Source organism: Myiozetetes cayanensis, unplaced genomic scaffold, assembly GCF_022539395.1.
Source record: "Myiozetetes cayanensis isolate MyiCay16 unplaced genomic scaffold, myiCay2020 scf14, whole genome shotgun sequence".
In the NCBI taxonomy this organism is placed as follows: Eukaryota; Metazoa; Chordata; class Aves; order Passeriformes; family Tyrannidae; genus Myiozetetes; species Myiozetetes cayanensis.
In genome coordinates, this window is record NW_026087048.1 from 11,860,869 (window position 1) to 11,883,430 (window position 22,562).

Sequence of the window (22,562 nt, forward strand, 5' to 3'; positions counted from 1 at the left end):
CAGAAAGAGAAACTAACCATTCAATACAGGATTCTCAAGCTCAGAGCACCAGTCCATTTGTTGTTTTTATAAGTGATTCTCTGTGTTAAATAAACTTTTAGTATCTATTGAAATAGTTTTGTAATACAATTAGTTAAGTAGTAGAGCTGAAGAAATGGGGAAAAAAGAGCATTAGGAGGTGATGTTTTCCAGTGGTTTAGCTCTAGGAATAACCAGTATTATAACATATGAATTATCTAGTCAGTGCTTATTATAAATGTTAAAAGTACTAAAATAATTAATGGAATTGAGCATGATTAAGATATTGCATCTACCAAGAAAAAGCATATGGCTTAGTAATCTGTACTTGTCTGAATAAAAGGCATTTTGGTATCTCCAAGAGGCAAGTCAATAAACTGAGGTAAAAGAAATGGAAGCGATGGCCGGGCCTTGGACCCAGGAAAGCAGCAGCATCAAGTTCTGTCAGGGTTGTCATCCTGGAGAGGATCTGGAATTCTGTTGGGAGAACGATACTGCATTTTACTCTGTGAGTAAAGGCCAAAAGGTAAACCATTTTGCTTTACCTGGGCAAGAACCTTCTCTCAAGCACGTGAAGCAGAGATGTCAACAGTACACCCAGTGCGATCACTGGGAACATCACCCAGAGCAGGCCAGTGGGATGGTGCTTTGAGGGAATACCTCCCCCACAGCAAGGGAAACTTGGCTGTGAATTAAGGGCTGCAGCTGGACCACCTTTGAACTCAGCTTCTCATCTTGATGCAGGCACTTGGCTTTGAGGCACCGAGGCAGGGCTGCTGCACGCTGTGGCTTTAAGGCACTGCCAGACAGCAGGTCCTCTCCGGGCTGGAGCACCAGGCAGTGATCCTCTGCTCCGCAGGGCTCGCAGCACTCGCTGCTCTCTGCTTAATAACATTTGGCTGCTTATGAGACATCTGACCTCAGCTCCAAGCTGCCTTCCAGCGCAGCAGAGTTCCACCTGGTGCGGGCGGCAGCTGCCACCATGGCAGCATCGACGGGCTCCCCTGCCACCAAATCTGCCAAGTCCGGCAAAAAGTACCGCACGGCGAAGCGTCACGCTGGCATCTACACCTACCAGGAGCCACCCCACAGGTAAGAGACTCCCCTGTCTCTCCTCAAGTGAGAGTCTGCTCTATCTAGCACAGTAGTGGGATCTTGTCTTTTCACTTTCATTTGGACGGAGTGTGGTAACTTGGAAATGAGCATAGGAAAAATGCCTCTTCTCTCTGTTTTTTAGATGTATTTCAAACTTCTGTGGTTCTTTTTATTTTCTGGAAAGTCACGCTTCATGCTGAAACATAGGCACTGTACATAAAGCAGTGTAACTCCAGTGAGTTCAGGGCATGGCAGAGTAAGAAATCTCTTTATTCTTTTTCTGTGTAATTATAAATTTCCCTTGAATGCCCCTGTGACTGAAGGGACAGGACTGCAGACCAATGAACTGGTGGTCTGATGAAGTATGTCAATTTTCTTGCATGGCATGGTTTAGGCTATGATTTATTTTTAAGTGATTAAAAGGTGTTGTTTTTTCAGGAAAATTTCAGGGAACTTTCCCAACAAGTACACAGAAATACAAATGGGAAACTTCCTGGCCAGTGGCTGTTGCAGTCCTTCAGATTCCTTCATGTCATTCAGGGAGAAACATCACAGGTTTTTAGATGTAAGCCTCTGCAAGAATGAATATTGCTGCTGTTTCATAGACTAACAAGGAATTGCAGGAGCTCTAACTTAGCAAATGTGGTGACAGCATCAGAAAAGACAATTTAATCATCTAAAGAAATATGTAGCAAAGCTCATCAATCTTTTTACAGGGAGAAATAATTCTTGGTATGTGGGGTCCCACACTGCCACCCCACTCAGCAGGGAACAGGATCAAAAGGTGACTGCACTTGGATCATCTGTTCCCCCCATTCTAACAAGAAAATATTTTATCATTACTACAATCAAAATAAAAGGTGTGATGAATAAATGAACGTTATGTGCTCTTGCTGGAAATGTTTATACAGCACTCTGTTCCAGAAAAATATACAGAGTCTTACTAGCATGATGTACAACCTGTATGGCTGGAAATACTCAGAGGGAAAAGACTGGGATTCGTGGTGAGGAGTGGGGATAATTTATGACTGAGTAGAAAGTGGTGGGGGGGAAAGAGGCAAATCCTGAAGATGGGGAATTCATTCAAATTAGTAATCAGCTTTAAAACGATATTGTCATGCAAGTGTCCTAGCTCACTACTCTTGTGTTGCTCTAATAGAATGGATCCTGTGCAAATCAACAGTTTGCTGGGAATCTGAATGGGAATAATTTGTTTTGTTTTTCCTCTCGTGGGGTGTGGGCTGGGCTACCAGCAACTCAGATGACGATATCGGTGAAGAAAAGGCTGAGAGCCATGACCCAGAGCAGATCTTCCAGAACATCCAGTACCAGAAGGAGATTATGTCCAACATCCGCTGCCGGCCGTGGCCGATGAGGCAGAAGCTGAGGGCGCTCAGGTAAAGGTGTCTGCACAAAGGTTTTCAGGCTCACTGACTGTGACAGTGCTTGCAGCCTCAGGACTTTTCCAGTGTAAGCTGGAAGGGTTTGTGCACAAAAAATGATTAAGAGCTGCTAGGAAAGCGTGCCATGAGGATGATCTGATTGCTGGCTGAAGGCAGCAGCCTCGGGGTGGACAGCCTGTAGGTGAAGTTGTCCCCTGCACATGCCTGTGACTCCCTTCAGAGTAACAGCACAAAAGAGAGTGCAAGAAATCATGCTTTGTCTGTCACCACTAAAACAGTGTGTCAGCTATTCAGTGATCTAAAGAAAGGCTTTTGATAATGTTCTGTAATTTTTTTAAGCTAAATTGTTTCACTGTGTCCCAAAATAGGAGAACCAGCCCACTGTTTCTAAGGTAATTGCATGGTATGGGAACAGAAGATGGTCATATCTTCAAGTAACATATTGGCAGTAAATAAAGGACACTTGTAGGTTTTAAAGATATGGTCAGTGTAGACACGTTCCACAGTTTAAGACTGTAATTATTATATTAATAATTCCAAAGTTATAATGAAAGTGTGTGTGAGTAACTCTTTGGGCCCCCTGTCAAATAGTATCAGATTCTTTACCACATGATCTGTTTGAGGCTTAGTTTGGGTTTTTTTTTCTTTTCATCTTTCTCATAAAACCCTGTATGGTGCTCAGATGACCATGTAGTCATGAGGAATCCCTACCAGCAGTAAAGCCCTTGTGTAATCTGGGAAGCAAAGAGAGGTTTTCCTCTCTTAGGCAGAGTCCGTGTCTTGCTGCCTTCCTGCTCACGTTGATGAGATCTTGGTGATCCCCATCCACCTTCTGCTGAGGTCAAAGACTGTGTATGGCCAGATAAACATGTACCTCTTTGCAGCTCACAGGAGAGCTGCACCGTATCTGCAGAAGACGTGTTAGTATCCACGTGAGGTTACCAGTCTGTATTGGGGATCTTGTAATTTTACTCATTTAGGTTGTGCCATTTAAAAAGAAACATTTTGAAAAAAAAAAAAAAAAGGACAGAGAATTTGACAAACAGAAAATTCTCCCTGCAATCTCTTGAATGCTGAGTTCTATCAGGCAAAATTCTGAGTGGATTTAAAATATCAGTTAAAACCTCAATAATCAAAGTAAAACCCACTTTACCTGGATGATTGATGGATGGTTGATGATGAGACAGTCCATGACTGTATTCCAGAGCATTTGACAACTCTAATGGTTGCTGCTTGTGCAGAATAAGGGCCCTGAGTAACGGAATCAATGTAGAATAACCTCCACCTTCTTGTGCAGGCAGGCGAAGGAGATCGTGCTGAAGTACGAAGGGAGGCTCACTAGAACCAGAGGTTACCAAGCTGCTGGTGCAGAGGTACGACTGGTTCTTCTTAAATCTCAGCTCCTGCCTATACAACAACCATTTGCTCTTCTCATTTACAGAAGCATGTGCTTGCTGTGCCGACTAATTTCGTGTGTTGAGAAGTGAATGTCCTTCTACCAGCGTGGTATAGGCTTTTTTTTTTGGAGAGTCTACAAATACTGATGCCTGCTGGAGAGGTAGTGGGATATCAATAACACCGTGCAGTATTCCCTGAAGAGCTATTTCAACATAGTCTGGGGCCACAGTTCAATAGTTTATTATGAAAAATGTGTCTAGCTTTTAGTTTGGAAGGCAATCCTGCAATACCTTGTGGTAAATACATTGTTAAAGAAGGTTTTTGCTTGCATAATACTCAAACAATTTGAATCAAATCTTAGCAAATCTATTTACACCGCCGAAAATAGACTCTGGCCTGAGTTTCTGGAAATTTATAACATGCAAGAAATTGTATCCAATAAGCAACTAACACAAAAGAGTTCTTTAGTCATCTAAGCAGTCAAGAATATTTTTGTCATTGTAATAAATAGACTTTTAATAACTAACTTATCTTAATTCAAAAAGGGTTGTATCCATAAATAGTATACCCACGCATTTTATTCATGTGAACAAGTGGAAGGCTGCATATGTATCTGTTGTACTGCAATGTTGGGCCACAGCAGGTTAAAAACACTACTCTCCAAGGTATAAAGAGTAAGTTTTCTTTGTTCTGTCTTTGCATGTTTGGCAAATGCAATGGAAGAAACAAACATTGTTAAAATAAACAGTAATTTTGCCTTTTATGGGAGGGGAACTAGGATGTTATCTAGAAAGAGAAGTGCTAAAGGTCTGCAATACATGTCAGTAAATCACAGATTGGTATTTTTTTTATGTTACTCTTCCTATACAAAACCATAATTTTTCATCTAAGAGTTCACAGCTAATACAAGTTTGTGTCTAATCTAATTTCCTCTATTGTATTTGCTTGAAGACATTCAGCACAGGGATATAATTCAGCAGTTAATCAGTACTGCTCATTATGTGTAGAGGATCTGTATTTTTTTCCTAGCAGAAACTAGAGAATATGGCCTTTTTATCAGGGCTAAATTCAGCAAATGCAACAGAATGAGCTGTGGTTTTCTCTTTCTTTTTTTTTTTTTTAATTTGGAAGAGCTTTGTTTTCACATATTTTCTTAGAAAATAACATGGTGACCAAGGAGACAAAAATTGCAGCACAGCAAAACAAGCACTATGTCATCAAAATTAAGAACTCAGTGGCTGAACATGTGCTAAGAACAAAATGCAGCTGTTAGGTGTATATGCATTTAAATTAAGGTTTTTAATTGTCAAAATATATACTGCTCACAATTGGACAATCCACTAATGATATTACATATGAAAATTGAAGTTAAAATACTTTTTACTGTCTCAACACTGAAAGTAATTTTTTTTTCCAGTTCAATTATTTTACACTTCCCTTGTAGGGTTTTTTACATTTTATTTAATGCCAGGTGCCCATATTCTGGATTCTAAGAGTACAGATTATCTGTTCAGGTATGCAGTAGGGAGGAAAAGTGGTGATAGCTATCAAATTATAATTTTAACAAATGCTACTTCCATATGGACACCTTTGTATTCTTTATAAATCTGCATTACAGCTGGCACAAGCCGATGGAGTCCTTCCTCAGCCCTGCAAACCCTGTTTTCAACTGCAAATAGCAATTCCAGCAATTCCCATGCAAATTCCCAGCATCTGCACTTTCTTTTTTATTGTTAAAATACTTCCCATTTGTGCAATTAAATATCCACATCACCATAAAAATTATTTAACTTTGGCCAAAGAGATTGATTAAATTTTCAGTAATTAAAACAGTATTTACTCCTCTTTGGCTTTAGGAGATTGGATTATATGATATAATATTGACACTGCTGCTGTAAAAATATAGGTGGGATTTTTAATACCTAGCTGTACTAAAAATACTTTATAATACCTGAAATACAAATACTATTTTTTCTGTTGATACTGTAAAGTTATAGCTCAAATTCAACAACTCAAAAACCGCATTCAGTTTAGCACAGGTGGATTTTGTTTCTTCTCCCATGTGTGTATGCACACCCCACGGTGTGCAGGAAGGTCCCCTGGCCATGCAAAAAATGAAGGTTGAATAAAGACTCTACAAAATATAACCATAGGCTTCCTGCAGGTGTTGGCTGTAATACAGAAGGCTGAAAATATAGCAGTTGAACTTGCTGCTATTGAATATTCTTCCTCTAAGAAAATTTCCTCTAGTGCACCATGGTCCTCTTAAATTTGAATTTAGTGGTCCGTTCATTTGTTTGTCCTAAAAATCCAAAGTTATTATGTGTAGTGCAGCAGGATTCCCTCACAGACTCCCCAGAGGGTAGGTGTCCCAGCAAGAAGGCAACAGGGAATGGCACCCACTGTCTTCTGTTGGTTCCTCATGGTCTTTATGAGCAGAAGATGTAGATTGGTGGCTTCTGATTGTGCCGTCAGAGGTGAATAAAGGGCACTCTGACCCATCTTTGTTGGCATTTGACTGAGTCAAGGCATCCTGTACCCCCCATGTTTTGTCTAAAACCTATCATGGTTTGCTTTACCCTTCTTTATCCACAGATGTGCTCTCAGACCTCAGTCCATTAATGTTTGTAACAATTCTTGTGGTACAAGATAAGACATAAGCAATGTACTCTGTTTCTTTTTTATTTTTTTTTTTTTAACATGGAGAAGTGTCATATTTCTCATTTCTCTGCTTTTTTTCTCAGCTTTGGAGGAAGTTTATTCGACTTGCATATAATTTTGTGGTAATCTTTATTCCTTGGGAAATGAGAATAAAGAAAATTGAGAGTAAGTATAAGGATTTAATGGCATTGAATAGTAAAACACTTGCTAAATTGCTGAGTCCTATGGTTTATTTTTTAATGTACTGAATTAAATAATATTTAGGAGGAAGTTACATGCAAATTTTTGGCAGTGAACGTTTTATTTAAAACTTTGCTGCTTCTTCTTCTCTGGGTGCCTTGGCAACTGCACAGTCCTCATTTGTGGTCTGGGGGGGTAGCTTTTGCAGAAGTCATATTTGTTCTGTTGTATTTCTGAAAACACAGCAAGATTAGGTTTTAGTTTATCACAGTCCCTGAGGCAGCATCCTTGGGCCAATGGCCCCACATCTGCCCAGGGTTAAATGTGGTTGTAACCCACGTCACCTGCCCTTGAGTCCTTCAATGGACTTGAAAGCAGCCCTTAACATTCCACCAGAAGTCAGGTCATACCTCTGTGCTCCAGTGGTGAAGGAAAATGGTTGCACGATGTCTCCCAGCTCGGCAGCTTCTTGCACAAATGGTGCTCATAATTATGAGACGTCCCCAACAGAATTTGTTTGCAATTGTGTTTTCCTCAGTGACATGTTAACATTTTCTCTACTTTGCTGTGTTCCCTATGTGAATAAGAGAGGTTTTTCTCTTGGTCTAGTATTCAAATAAAACTTCACGGATAAACGACATGAGCTTTTATAGACTGTGTAACTCAGGTAACTATTTTCTGTGGTTTAAGGTCATTTTGGGTCTGGAGTTGCCTCTTACTTCATTTTCTTGAGATGGCTGTTTGGAATCAATATTGTACTTACCATAATGACAGGAGCATTTGTAGTCTTACCAGAGGTAAGAACATGTTGTTAATATTTACAGAAAAATGCTTACTGCTGCACTTTCCATGCTGAAGAAAACAAACACGACACTTAAAGCCATGCATCAATTTGTAATGTACAATTTTACATGAATTATTTAAAATAAATTCCCCTATTGAGAGGTTTCTCTCTGCCAAAGGATAACGGATTTTTGCTATTAGTGTTAGAGATGATATTTTGTCAACATGGTACTAATTCTTTTAGAGAATATGTTTATATCTGAATACTAAAATAAAGTAGCACTTCCTAAAATTTACAGTTGGTGTTTAGTATGTTCAAGCCCTGTTAGTGTCATTTACAGGCAGAAAAACATAACATCCCTCTCCAGACTCTGGATTATTGTCCATTAGAAAGCATTTCATAGACGTTCTGAACAGGCAACACTTTTAGATTTTGCATGAAAGAAGGCTGTCATTTTCATTTTGTTAAATTATTCATAAGCGTTATTTTGCTTTACCTATCCCGTGCTTTAATAACGTTCACAAAAAATGTGGGAATCTCTGATTTTTCTTCTCACTGCCTAAAGCAGAAGTAAATAACTCCAGTAAAAACAAAAAGTAAACTGGAAAAAAAAAAGAAAAAAAAAAAAGAAAAAAAGTTATTCACTTTCATTTTTCACTTTTTCAAAGTAAAAATAATTTAGTTCTGAAATGCCATTTTTGAGATCAAACACTGTTCATATTTAATTTTAAAATGCTTACACTAAAACAAGCACAACTTTCAAAGTTGACATTTAATTTTAAAATGCTTACACTAAAAGAAGCACAACTTTTAAAGCTGACACGGTACTGACACTGTACCGTCCGTGCAGGCAGCTCTTGTTGGGTTCCACTGTGCAGCCCTGGCTCAGATCTGAGACCTTCTCTCTCTTCCCCAGCTACTGGCCGGAGCACCGTTCGGCAGCACGGTCAGCAAGACCATCCCCAAGGAGCACATTGCATCTGCTCAAGACCTGGACACCATCTGGTCACTGGGGGCAAGGCTCAAACCACTCTTCCTTGTTTCACTATCGCTGTTCTGTTGCAATCTTTAGGTACTGCTCTTACTGACGGTCTCTGGTCTTTGCAGGGCTACCTCCAGTACTCCGTTTTGTTTTATGGCTACTACGGCCGTGACAGGAAGATTGGGAAAGCTGGATACAGGCTGCCTCTTGCCTACTTCCTTGTTGGAATGGCAGTGTTTGCTTACAGCTTCATCATTCTTCTTAAAAAGTAAGATCTTCCCTCTATTGCTCTTTATGAGCTCTTTATTACGCTCTTATGTTCAGGTAATCAGTGATGGTATTTATGTCACCTCCCCTGTATTTATTCTGCGCAGCTCCATTAAAATGTTCAAGCCTGCTAATGTCAGGGAGGCAGAATGAGTTTAATTCTAGATTGTTCTTTATCTTGCTATCATTAACTTCACTCTCTGTTCCATTTCCCAGTCTATAAAAGGAGGGCAGTGCAAATGATCATCTGTGTGCTTTGTGTTTGTGTGGTGTAAGGTCCAAGACTCGTGGAAAACCCTTCTCTTCTCCTCTTTTCTGTTATAAATATTGCTATGTCAGAAATTTATGTTTGAAGTGTAATGCTTTCAGCGTTATTATTTCCTTCTATTGAAATACAAATATAAAAATTCCCTCTTAGGTGTAGTATCATTTACATTGCTTCAGCAGCTTACTGTTGAAGGGCCAGGAGTAGGAGTTACTTAGCAGAGAGAGCAAAACTGCCAGTGCTGACCATAAATCCAGGGATGTGCAATGCTTGGAGAAGGGGCAAGGTCACTCTATCCTCTCCTGATTTGCTTTCCCTTCCCTTCTGGATACCTTCTTATTTGGCACTGTGCAATCCGGGGACATTTTTAGCACTGCCTGTAATAACTCTCAGTTTTGAAGTCAAACCTTCTCTTTTCATTTATTTCTATTCTACCTGCTGGTTTGTGCTAAGGGTCACTGGTATGTCTGACACTGATCTATGCATCTGCAGTTTCTGGATATGATTAGCTCCTCTCCTTCTGACTTACCTCAGTGACTCTGTCCTTAGCTGAGAACAATTTCCCCTTTAATGTCCTTTCAGATGCCCTTTCTTTCATAAGCCATTATATGTCATTTCTTACGCTTTGCAATATTCTACCTCCTTGCCTACCTGAGATGAGTAGAAGGGATTTTCTTCCCTTTTCCCAAGGTCTGTAAAATAGCACTGGGGTTTATGTTTGACAATAACATATTTTGAAGGTGTAAACAATATGGAAAACAAACTGATCTTATCCATGATTACTAGTTATGCCAAACTAGCTTGTAATTACAGTAACAGCAAACTTAGTGGTGGTGTCTTCCAGCTGGATCCTACCTGGAGATTGTAAAACTGAAGTATGTGTAAGTCCACAGTTCTAATGAGATTTATTTGCTTTATTTGTCAGCTATAAAGATTGTAAGCATCAAAATGCCCTTCCACAGTGAGTCACATCTACACTAGTTGTAAAGTGAAGTTAATGTGCTGAACCTCACCCTGTTTCCTGTTCTTCAGAAAGCTGCCAACAATGACACTAATTTCTGCAAACCTTTTGTAGCTCTAAATGAAGGGACATCTGAAAACTCAAAATCAGTGATTTTCTTCATGTTCATTTTCACACACCACCAGCAGTTAAATAGTTGTTATTTTTTTTTTTTTTTACAGAATGGCAAAGAACTCAAGAATGAGTTTAGCAAGTGCCTCTGATGAAAATTACACTTTCTGTTGGAGACTGTTCTGTGCTTGGGACTATTTGATAGGAAACCCTGAGGCTGCAGAGAGCAAAGCTGCTGCCATAGTCAACAGCATTAGGGTGAGCAACTGACCTTGGAATTATTTCAAGTTGATTTACTTGTTAATCTGTAAGCCATGTAAGTCCTTCCTCTCATTCCCCTGCACTTTCTATTGGTTTTTGGTATTCATTTACAGATCTGTTTGGCTAGGGGAGGGCTGGCATCACACCTGTGTGGTGTTGCAGGCACCTCATACTTGCTGACATTCTGCCACAGCAAGGCCATTGTGTCCTTCAGGAGAGCTTTATTTATTGTGTATGTGTATTAAATAAATGCATGTGTGACAGGAAATTATATAACTAGAAACAAATTTGCTTGTGATGAAATTTCACGTGTTAGAGTCAAATTCATGTTAACAATTGCTTTGACAGGAAAATATACAACTTTATAAAATGTGTAATTGTTTTTATGCAAAGAGAGTGTGTTATGCCTTAGGGATTCCTTCATAATAAGTGGAGAAGCAGAACCACATCTCATATTTTGCAAGATGCTCTTTAAAATGGTAATAAGTTTTATATCTCTCTCTTATGGTTTATAACTTCCTGGACACAAATTATTGCTCTTCTTTATTTTATCAGCTATTATTCAAACTCCCTAGAGAGGTTCATAGCACCAAGCCTGTTGGAGTTCATCTGTACGATGGTCTTAGTCAAATGGTTTAGTTTTAAGTAGTCCTGTGAGCAGCAGGGAGTTGGACTCAATGATCCTTATGAGTCCCTTCCAACTTGAGATATTTTATGATCCTACTAGTTTATTTCATCTCTCTATAACAAATGGAGAGACATCTTACAGCTCTCTCAATATTATAAAATACTTATAAATACAGATGTTTTCCATTTAGAATTTAAGAGCATATGTGGTGTTATCAAAAGTAATTAATTTCCCAAATTTGATGTATTCTCATTGTCATTGAACAAAATTACTTCAAATTGTGCCAAGGATAAATTAGTAAGTTATGACATTTTGGTATTTCAATGAACGAGGTTAACTTCTGACATTTTTGTATTATACTAGTGACACCCAGTTTCTATAGGTGCATCCTGCAAAAAATCTGGTAGTGTAAACCCCTGGTTATACCCCCTTGAACATGTATGACCAAAAGTGCACAAGTACTTGCTTACTGTGTATTTGTTTCTCAGAAATCTCCTTCACTATTAAAGCTCACATATGACTGCTGCAAAGCAATGAAGACAAAGAGGTGTTTCTCTGCTTGCACTTCCAGGATGTGATGTTTTTTATTAGTATACCTTAATTTCTGTGAAAGATATGTGCATTATTTTTGCTGAACATTATTAAAATGGTAATGCTGTGTTTCTTTCAAGGAAGCTATATTGGAGGAGCAGGAGAAGAAGAAAAGCAAAAACTTGTATGTATATGAGATCAGAGGTACTTTACAAAGCACTGTTTCAATGTATCAGTGCTAAACTGCATGTCTCATACTTGTAAACCATGTTAGAAATGACCCCTGGTGTCATAAAACAACCTACTGTATTGTATTTTTCTTTTCTTCTAGGGCAGTGACTATAACCTTAAGAATTATTGCAAACATCCTTGTGCTTCTCTCACTTGCTGGAAGTATTTACATCATCTACTTCGTCGTGGATCGATCCCAAAAGTTAGAGCGCATCAAAAAGGAATTGACTCTATGGGAAAAAAATGAGGTACACTGTCTTTATGCCACCTCTGTGGTAGAAGCAGGATTACTGTCTCAGGGTTGTCTGTAGCAAGTGTGCACGTAGGTGTAAATCACAAGATATGAGCCAGGAGAAATGAGGAATGAGTGGTTAGAGTGGTGCTTCCCTGGATCTCTCTTCACTCTCTTGCCCCCTTTGCTCTGCTGGCAGGTGTTAGTGGAGCTGAAGTGGGCAGGGGGAGGTTGCAGGTCCTCATTTCACAGAGATTGCAGTTCTAGCAGGTCCCTATTGTGTGAGGTCAAAGTTTAAACTCTCCTGTCACTTACAATTCTGCTTTTGCACCCATAACTGAGCTGAGCAAACACTGGGCTGATGGATCAGAAAGGAATTGACTTTGACAACAGCAGTGAATTCCAGCTGGGAGATACCAAATGTTCTGTGAATATTTCCATTCAGAGGAATGACTGAAAGTGATTAGGTATGGAGAAGCCACTCATTCATTTCAGAGGAAGATGCTGGCTTGATATTTCCTACATATTAAGTTTTTATTTCAATTAATAAAGTAGAACTTTAAAGCTACAATATCTGGAGTAAAGCCTCTTGAGTGGTATTCCAGACCTATAACTTTGGACCATGACTACTGTTATTACTAATGTCAATAACAAATTTTTAAAGCATCTCCTCCAAGTAAAGCAATCACCAAAGCATGTGCCTCAGCAGTATTTCATTCAGCTCCCAAGGCTCCACAGAAGATCTACATAAAAAGCTACAAAACCGCTGCATATTTCTGTTCCGTAGGTAAGCGTAGTTGTGTCACTGATCACAATGATTGCACCCTCTGCTTTTGAACTTGTGGCAGCTCTGGAGATGTATCATCCAAGGACCACTCTTCGCTTCCAGCTTGCCAGGTATGGGCATTACGAAGTGTAGAAATATTTGGGGAGAAAGGGAGGAAGAGACAAGATATGTTCTGGTCACATGTTTTAGTCCAGCCAAGCCAGAGAATGTATGAGAATTTCATGTGATAACAATTCTGATAGCCTGTATTTTATTCTCTTTGCAGGGTTCTTGTTCTATACCTGGGAAACCTCTACAGTTTAATCATTGCACTCCTGGATAAAGTGGACAGTATGAGTGTCACTGTAAGTTTAACTTGGTGTTTTCTGATGTGTAAAGCTAGCAGACTTCGCAGATAGAATTCCATTTATTGTAATTTATGTGAAGTCAGATGAAAATTTATTTGAAATTGATTAAAACATATTACAGTTTGATAGGATTGTAATGTTAAGTTTAGTAATTTACTTACAGTTTTTTAAATTAGTTTTTTAGGATAGCTGGATCCATTTGACTGCTGATGTAACAAGATAAATAGATTTATGTGCACTGCTGAACTATTAAAAAAAAAAAAAGCCATCACTTTAGGCCAAATATTTCCAGCTACCTAAAATCAGCTTTCAATCTTGTCCTTACAAGTTCCATTTGATTCTGTGCACTGACAACTACTTAACAGTCACCCAACTGATGCTGGAAAATGTATGAAGAAATGCCTCTGTGTGTGTAGAAGGCACAGACATCTGCACCTATGTAGAGTTAAAAACTAACTTTGGGGACATTTATTATTTCAGGTCTCTGGCGTTAACAACAATGCAAGTAATTCTACCACCTCCTTAGCAACCAAAACTCTTTCTAAAGATGACAATTTAACTCTTCCTAATGCACAAATTAAGAGAAGCGGCATTGTCACACTGGAAGAGCATCATGCTCAAGATTTGATGGTCTCTGAATCACTGGTTAACAAAACAACTTCCTTTAACACCCAGAACCCACAGGATCAGTGCTGGGAGACGTATGTTGGTCAAGTACGTAACTGTTCTATTATGTCATCATCTTACTCCTAATCTACATTTGACAAAAAATTAAAATCATGTTGTGCTGTGTTCAGTTTTAGAGCTCTTCTTCCTATAAATTCCAGAATTCAGCTAATTTAGCTAAGGATTGTGTAGAATGAGTAAAGACTATGCTAAGTCATAGGCCACAGATACAAACTTGGATTTTCTTTGATATCCACAATAAGTTTAGTGTTGTACAAATGTTCTTTTTGCCAGGGTTTGGTCTCTGTCTTCAGCTCTGCACAGGCAGATCTGTACAGATGCATGATATGAATCCCATTCTAATAGGATACATCCCACTAACTCATATAGAGAAAGATGACTATAAAAACATATAAGCAACAACATGCACCCTGTGCAGATTCAGGTTGCTGCCTCAATACATGGAGATGCAGACCCAAAACAAGCACGAGATTGTGCTCTTGGTCATTTGCACAATATCTCTAAAGCCTCTATTTATTCTGCCTCAGTAAATCACTAGAGAATCAAGTGCTCTTCACTTCTTCAGAGGGAGAGAAGACAAGAACAAAAGGTTTCGAAATACCATCAATTTGCAGGAAAGGGACCGGTTGGGTGGCAGTGCCACGTTGCCATACTGGGGTGAAGAAAATCCACAGATTCAATGACACTTTTTGCTTCCCTATGTGTGAAGGGTATATTATTTGTGGCCTTTATTTCGAATGACTGTCAGGGGCACCAACACACAGAGAGAGAAATTTTAACCACACAAAATGCAAAAGGTGTAATTTGAGGCTCTGATCTCTTTCAGTCACACTCATGTCTAGGCTGCTAGATTAAGAACGATGCTGGTGTGGTTTTGACTTGCTAAGCTCTGTGTTCCAGAGTGAGCATATTAAAGGTCTTATTTGACTGTTGGGAGAAAAAGACCCCTCCTAGTTTTATTAGCCTGACTTCTATTCTTGTACAACCCTCTTCCTTTTGTACAGTCTCATAGGAACTAAGGAGGTTTGAATGTTTGGAACCAGCTAGAGGAGTTTAGAACTGAACTTTTTAATTTTATATTTTGAAAGCTCAATTAAATATAGGATAACCCCATTCCTTTGTAAGCACTAAAAATCTCTGTTTTATGGTTTGATGGTCCTATGCCATTGGGGTTTGGGTTTGTATGAATAATAGGATTTTTCTCATTGTGAAGCACTTAGCAAGTATGTATTGCAACAGTCAGTTTAATAAAGGACTGGGTGCAATAGAAAAACCATCCTGTTTCAGTTGCACTACATAAATTCTCAGAACAGTCATTAAAAAGAAATTATCGATACCATCATAACCAGAGTTTTATTGCTGCAAGCAGTAGAAGGCACCCTGGAAGCTTGATTATATTTATTCTCTTTGCCAGAACAAAGACAAGTAAGGGAAAAGCTTAAAAGGAAGTAATTTATAGATTCAACTCATATCTTATCAGAATACTGAGCTGAGCCAAAAATACAAGAACAAATGCAAAAGAGCCACATGCAGTCCATTTGCTTTCAGAATGACTCAGTATGTGTGAACAATGTGTATTTCAGGAGATGTTAAAGCTTTCAATTATCGACATGATTTTCACAGTCGCAAGCATCCTGCTGATTGATTTTTTCCGTGGACTGTGTGTCCGATATTTAAGTGACTGCTGGTGCTGGGATCTAGAAAGCAAGTTTGTAAGTACAGTCCTTATTTTATCAAACTGCTGAAGATGGGAGGGCTCTTTCCCTCAGTACTCAATGTCCTTAAAGTCTTTCCACAGATGAACAATTTCTTGGTAGCGCACATCTATAAAGGCACAGCTCACACTGAGTTTAAATTGGAGGGCACAGGGTAAATGCTGAGACTGAATGTTTTTCTCAAGCCCACTCCCATGTCTCTGGTGCATTTTCCCAAAATGAGATCACGGAGCAATTACAGAGTCAAAGGTGAGACAGAGGTCATGGAGTTGCTCCCTACTCTTTTCTGTAGCTGTAACATCGATCTGTAGCATAGACAGCGGTCCAACATACTATAACCAACAGCTAACAGCCCTTTAAGAAAACTACAGTGGGTAATACTTGGTTAGCAAGAAGCTGTTGTTATAGAAGGCTGAGGAGTGTTCTTTGTCTTTAACTAAAGAAATTAAGTAAACTAGAGAGGAATTAGTTCATTTAATCCCTGGCTGCAGAGTAGGTTTTGCTGCTTTCCCACTGCCTGCCAAAAGCTGGTATTTGATCTGGATGTTTCAGGCCGTGTGCTGTCTGCAAACTAATTCAGTCAAACGCTTCAAATAAATGTTCTGAAAACAAGATTAAGACAAAGGTATTCATCTTGTACTGTGTTTCTTGTAGCCAGAATATGGAGAATTCAAAATTGCAGAGAATGTATTGCATTTGGTCTACAACCAAGGAATGATCTGGTATGTAGCCCTTAAGTGATTTTTCTTGTTCTTTGCTGTCTGATTGCTAAGTCAATCTGATGATTTCAAAGAAACCTATTCAAGTAGCATATTGGTAATATGGTCTTTAACATTAACAGATCATCTGTTAATAGTCAGCTACTGTGTTCCTGTTGGCAGTGTCTTTTTTTCGTATATCCTGTTGCCATTCGAATGGTTTCTGGCAATATTGAGCACTGACATGACATTATTTTTCCAGGATGGGAGCTTTCTTTTCACCTTGCTTACCAGCATTCAATGTTCTCAAGTTGATTGGACTCATGTATCTCAGGAGCTGGGCTGTGCTAACGTGCAATGTACCACATCAGCAGGTTTTCAGAGCATCTCGGTGAGTCAGAATGAGAACTAAAGAGAGGGAATAAATCAAATGCAGACAATGGAAATGTGCATATGAATCAAATTAAGGAGATTTTAGCTCTGAAAGTTGACAATCAAATTTCACAGTAATACTGATAGCAAAGGTCTGTGGAAAAAAACATAGTTACTGAGACACTGGAGGGCTTGTAAAGCAGGGTAGTTGAAGATATGCAAGACTGAAAAATATGTCAGGGAATATTCCTAGACAGCTATATATGGCCTAATATAAATGCTTTATTTCCATACAAATATGATGGAGCAAAACAACCTAGATGTGTTAACTGTCCCAAGTCCTATTTTCTCATGTTTGTCTCCTTGAAAGCTGTGAATTCTATCTGCTTTTGTCTGTTGCCTCACACAACAGTTTTCCCCATTTTTCTTCTATCATGATGAATATCTTGTTTACTCAAAATGAAAATAATTTAAGGCATCTTTAATTCTTAAGAATCCATTATTTCTAACATGTCTTGAAGATGAATCAATTTCTGCCACTGTTCTTTTTCTCCCCCAACACAACTGGGCAGTAAGGTCAGTTTTTATCAAAAGGTGCAGTAAACAGTTCTCTGGCTGCCGCAGCAGTATCTGGAAAGCAGTGTAAATAGGATTTTGATCATTAAGAGTCTGTCTAAACCAGCTCTGTCCAGGCTTTCTAATTATAGCAGAATGATTTTAATGTTTCAGAAATGTTGATAGGAAGACACAGACTTGAACCTTTTAAGTTGCCTCTTTTTCACTCTAATTAGTATAATCTGAAACATTTGTTGCACCTTCTTGCAGGTCCAATAATTTCTACTTGGCCATGTTGCTGTTTATGTTGTTCTTATGCATGTTACCAACAATTTTTGCTATCGCCAGATATAAACCATCTTTAAGCTGCGGACCCTTCAGGTAAGTTAGAACAGACTAATGAAAATTGCAAAGATTCTATTTCCCCCTCTTATGATAAACTCAGGTTTAATAATAAACAAATTATAGATGTAAAAATAAAAAACCACAATACTTTTCTACTGCCAATGTTTTACAGTTTAAGGTTTAATAAAGTGAATATGTCATTGTTCTGAGTGTATTTGCTCTATAGACACAGCTCAGTTACGTTTGCTCAGTGGCACATTGCATTGCTTTATGTAATCTCACACGTGTCACCGTCTTGTGTCTCAATTCAAGCACCCTCCAAGGTTGGTGAATGCTTTTGTGCTTTGGAAAAACAGTGTTTAAAAGCAAGTAATGAACAAGTTGCTTTTTTTTTTTTTTTTTTTTTTTTTTCCCCTTTTCACTGTAATGTTCCAAAGTAGTTTTGGATAAAACTGTCTTGTTTATTCAGTGCAACATTGTTTAACAAATATACCTAGGATTACTTGCAACTTAATTTTACCTTTTTTGCCCCTCCACCTCATATAGTGGTCAAGAAAAAATATATGATATTGTTTCTGAAACGATTCAAAATGATTTTCCCACATGGTTCAACACAGTGATTACTTACATCAGCAGTCCTGTGGTTGTCCTTCCTGCACTACTGCTTTTATTGTAAGTACTTTGGTTTTCACAGGCAGGTTAAATTGATTGTATTAATACTGGCCTAATATCTCTGGAGAGTCAAATGTTGATACTGAGGAACAAACACTGCATTTTTGCAATTTTATTAAGCATATGTGCTTAAAAAAACAATCCAACACCTCACTGAATATATGGTGTATGGATCAGACAGGAATAAGAGTATGTTAAAGACTATTACTGCATTATCAAAAGGAATTTCTTGTTTTGGGATACTGTGTTAGAGCAAGCTCATTATATTGTGTCAAGGCTTGCAGTGCTGCTTTTTCCAGGAAGTTAAGTTCCCTCTCAAGAGTTCATCAGAAATAATTTTTCCATTTCCTCATGGTCTTCAGTTCAGTTTATGACAGTGAACAGGGCTCAGTCTGTCTTTTAAAGAAGCTACTCAGTCATCCTGATTTCTGACGAGATAAATCAATTATGACTGTCTGCTCTTAAGTGTTAATTTAATATAACTTGCTGCAGACTCTCCAGTGGAAGTCTTTTCTTACTTAGACTCTAAATAATTGTTCCTAGCTGGGAATTAATATCAACTTTGAGATGTTGGAAATTCACTTTGCTTCTATGAAACATCTTTTGTCTTGCATGTAGCTTTGTACCATTATTCTCCCTGTAAACTGAAGACAAAGGCAGAGTTTGTTCTGCCAGTGGGTTTTTCAAACAAATGAGAAAGATCAAGGCAACACTTCCTATTTGTAACTTTTTCCTCTAAGATCCCGGTCATGGAAATATGAACATATTTACAAATTTAAGTAGATCTATCGACTGTTTCGAACTGAGGGCAAAGCACATGTGTAAATATTTGTGGTATGAAGTCTAGCTAGAGACTTTACTTCATCAGAAAGCCAGTGTAATCCATTATGTCAGGCCATAACCTGCCAGGATCTGATCTCGAGCTGTGCCAGGGTAAACAAGGTGTTATTTCAGTCAGCCAACAAAATTACATTGGTATGAGTGTGCAAGCTCAGCTGCAGTTCTGGTGTCTCTGTTCCGTAACCTTGGACTCGGGAAAAAAACCAAGATAATATTTATCAAAATTACATTTCCAGAATCTAAAAAAAAAAAAAAAAATCCAGAAATGCACCCAGGGTTACATGGACAATGAAAAGAGCTGTAGAAAACACAGGTGAAATTAGAGCTGCAATTAAATCTGTTTTCAGTGTCATTTATTTCTTTTATGTGTTTGCTTGAAAGAAGGCTGTGATCGATTATCATTGTACAAGAAAATGATACAGAGCAACAACTGAACCTGTACATCATGTTGATGACCTATAAACCCTCAAAGGGAAACTGTGTCAAGAATGTTTGAAGTAACTCATATCACCTCTTTTACTTCTAGCATGCTAATCTACTACCTACAAAGTATTGCAAGATCATTAAAATTCACCAACAATCAACTGAGAATGAAGATCCAAACAGTAAGTACAGTGCACAGAACTTTTACATGTAATTTGGTGGGTCTTCAGTAAGGTACAAGCCTAATTAAATCACTACAGTAATTTCCAGTGTTTCATAAAACACTGTAAAACAAATCCTATATGTTTAATCTTTACAAAGAAGTGGATTTACTCTCTAATCTATAATAATTTACTGCTTCCCATTCTTCTGAATGTATTTTAGGAAAGAACTGAAGATAAGAAAAAGGTGGTTCAGATGGCAGTAGGTAAGTAGGAGAGCTTTAGAAATGCCACTATTAATTAAGCATTTGGATGCAAAACCATTTTGATTTCTCAAACAGATAGGGAGCTACAACTACATTTTAAAAACTGTATTGTGTGTGTTGAGAACCAAATTGTGTCTCTTGAAAAGAGGTATTGGCTTGTTGCCCAATTTGGAATCCTACAGTGCAACATCCAGGGTTTTTTCTGTGTCCTCAATACTCCATCTGCCACGTACTTTAGTATGAGGATCCACTCCTTTATCCACCTCATCTCCCATCGTGGCACCAGTTTCTCTTTTCTGAACACAGCAGGTTCTGTTGGCATTGGATCCCTGACTGAAGGGGGAATTTGAGCCATTGTATTTACACAGCAGCTTCTAAATATAGAGACCTGGATAGTTCCTGTAATAATTTCTGTTCTCTAGCCAGAATCCAAAATCTGGATAGTAATGACAAGAGACCAGACCAAGACAATGATATTATCAGCCAGGAGTCTTCTGTTCGGTCCTCAACTCCCCGAAAGAATGGCAGCGTCTTGAACTTTGAATCTCCCGTGAGCAAAGGCACCAGAATACAAACCATTTCCCAATCTGTGCCACAAACGGTGCCATCAACTGATGTTGCAAGACCTGTCAACGCAACTCCCACAACTTCAACCTCTTTAACGCCAGCTCCCTCCATAACAAGCGTACAGAAACCAAGAAATGATCATATCACAAACAGGTAAGTCTGCTTTGGTTTTGAAATGGCATTTATTCCAGCAGCTCCATGACATACGTGTGTTTATTGACAAAATAGCTGTGTTTATTTACGAGATAGCTGTGCATTCAGTCTGTCTGGAGCTGTTAGCTGAGAAATTTTTTAAAAGCAGATTAATTCAGGGGGACTATTCATACTGCTGGTGACACCACCTCCATAACTCTCACTTGAGATGGGATTATAAACCTTTTGAAATGATGTAGTTGATGGAGTTTACACATACCTTGAGCAAAGGTAAACACTAAGCTTCCCCTCAGGCACATAACTAAAATAATTTGTGTGGGATACTGTTTCCATGAACAAGACAAACACAGTAAGAGTGAAGGGATTCTATGCAGATCTAGTTGTAGTGCAATCAGTTTAGGACATCAGCTGATTGATGCTTTAAGCTACCTGTTGTGTGATAGATAAAGAACAGTTCTCTGAATAATAAGAAAACAGAAAGGGAACATAACATGAGAGGTCAATGCCTGTGGCCTTTTCCCAGGGAGAACAAATATATCTCCTAATTTCTGGGCTATGTTTCTCAGAATGGTTCTAAAAATTTGAACAGTGGAAATACGATGATCTCCACTCTTTCAACCTAGTGTTTGACTTCGAGGGCAACAAATTTTTTATGTTTTAATTACATTAATTGATAAGTATTTCAGTATTTTCTTTTTTTTTTTTTCCTTCCTAAAGATACCCAGGTGTTGTGCATAGGAGCACAAGTGAGCTCTGCAAAACGAAGTCCTGCACACCAGTGACTTTCAAAAAGCACAGTGAAGATATTCATTCTGAGCCTCTCTTCAGAAAAGCCATTCGGCAGGTAAATCCAGATGCCCTTGGGGCAGGGGCTCCTGTTTTCGTGGAATGTAGACCATATGCTACCAGGTATTTTCTGGTTAATGAAAATGAGCCCCGCAAAAAATCCCTCCGTTCTACCTCCCGACTCCAAAGGCATTTCAGAAAGGAGGAGGCAGGAGACATTATTGAGTTGTATCCACGCCATGTCAGAAGATACGTTGTTCGAACACCTCACGAGATGTATTCCTCTCATCCCAGTGAAGACGAGGAGGATGAGGAAGAACTTGGGAGAGAATTAATGAGCAGATCTCACCGCCCTCGCTCACTGTCTGACCTTCGCCCAGCACCACGGTTTTACATCGGGGAACATGCTGCCAGAGTGCATTGCAAATCCTGGGATGATGGCTTCGAGTTGGAACTGGACAGGCCTCCATATGCTTACAAAAAAGTACACCTGAACTATCCTGAGCCCCGTGTGAAACCAAAATCAAAGCAAAAACTGGAGCAATCTCTAACAGAATCTGATTCCATTTCCATTGAATCCAGCAGTGATCCGCAGAACAGCAGCAATGACCAGTACATCCAGGTCATTCACAGCAAGGACAAGTATCCAAAATCTGGAACAAAACTCACCAAAAAGAAATCAAAAAACAGTGTTGATCTAAGTATGCCTGAGTCTAACGAACTGGTATGCTCAAATGTCTGAGAAAGTGCCCCAAGCTTTTATGTGTTTTCAACAGGTGTACGTGCATGTATTGAATTTGCTGTTTGAGGTTTACCAGAGTAATTGTGAGAATTAGTAGTCTTTGTAACAACTGTGTATGCAGCTACTCGAGGTGGAAAAAGCATAGTTAGCCTTGTGTTTTACTGTACCTTGCTTTAATATCACAACTGGTATGTTGCAAGAGAAAAATATTCCAAGTTGTTCCTTACTGCTATGCTGTTAAAAAAACCAAAATATCCACGTACTGGAAAATCAAAAGCTGTGTACCTGGGGCACTTCCTTTGAATCAGTACAAAAATATGAGATGAAGTTCTCTTTATCTGACACAGTCACAGCTAAAGATGCTTCCATTGAATAAATTCAGCCAGGAATCAGCTTCCTACAAATGGTGTTACTACTTAAGAGTATGACATCTTCATG

The 22,562-nt window shown here is 38.8% G+C and overlaps 1 protein-coding gene across 2 annotated transcripts; it reads left to right on the forward strand.

Moving 5' to 3' along the window:
* Positions 1–22,518, forward strand: TMC3 (transmembrane channel like 3). Of its 2 annotated transcripts, XM_050309922.1 has the most exons (22): positions 1–1,110; positions 2,367–2,510; positions 3,814–3,889; positions 6,659–6,740; positions 7,446–7,552; positions 8,456–8,554; positions 8,647–8,789; positions 10,236–10,383; positions 11,686–11,729; positions 11,877–12,024; positions 12,796–12,905; positions 13,061–13,139; positions 13,623–13,856; positions 15,413–15,541; positions 16,199–16,266; positions 16,505–16,633; positions 17,440–17,550; positions 18,061–18,186; positions 19,553–19,631; positions 19,834–19,876; positions 20,299–20,596; positions 21,314–22,518. In XM_050309922.1, the coding sequence occupies exons 1-22, from the start codon at positions 1,001–1,003 to the stop codon at positions 22,122–22,124; spliced, it is 3,318 nt and encodes a 1,105-aa protein (XP_050165879.1). In that variant the 5' UTR covers positions 1–1,000; the 3' UTR covers positions 22,125–22,518. The 2 variants fall into 2 exon arrangements, with proteins under 2 accessions (XP_050165879.1, XP_050165880.1); XM_050309923.1 differs by lacking the exon at positions 8,456–8,554.
* Positions 22,519–22,562: the final 44 nt, after the last annotated feature.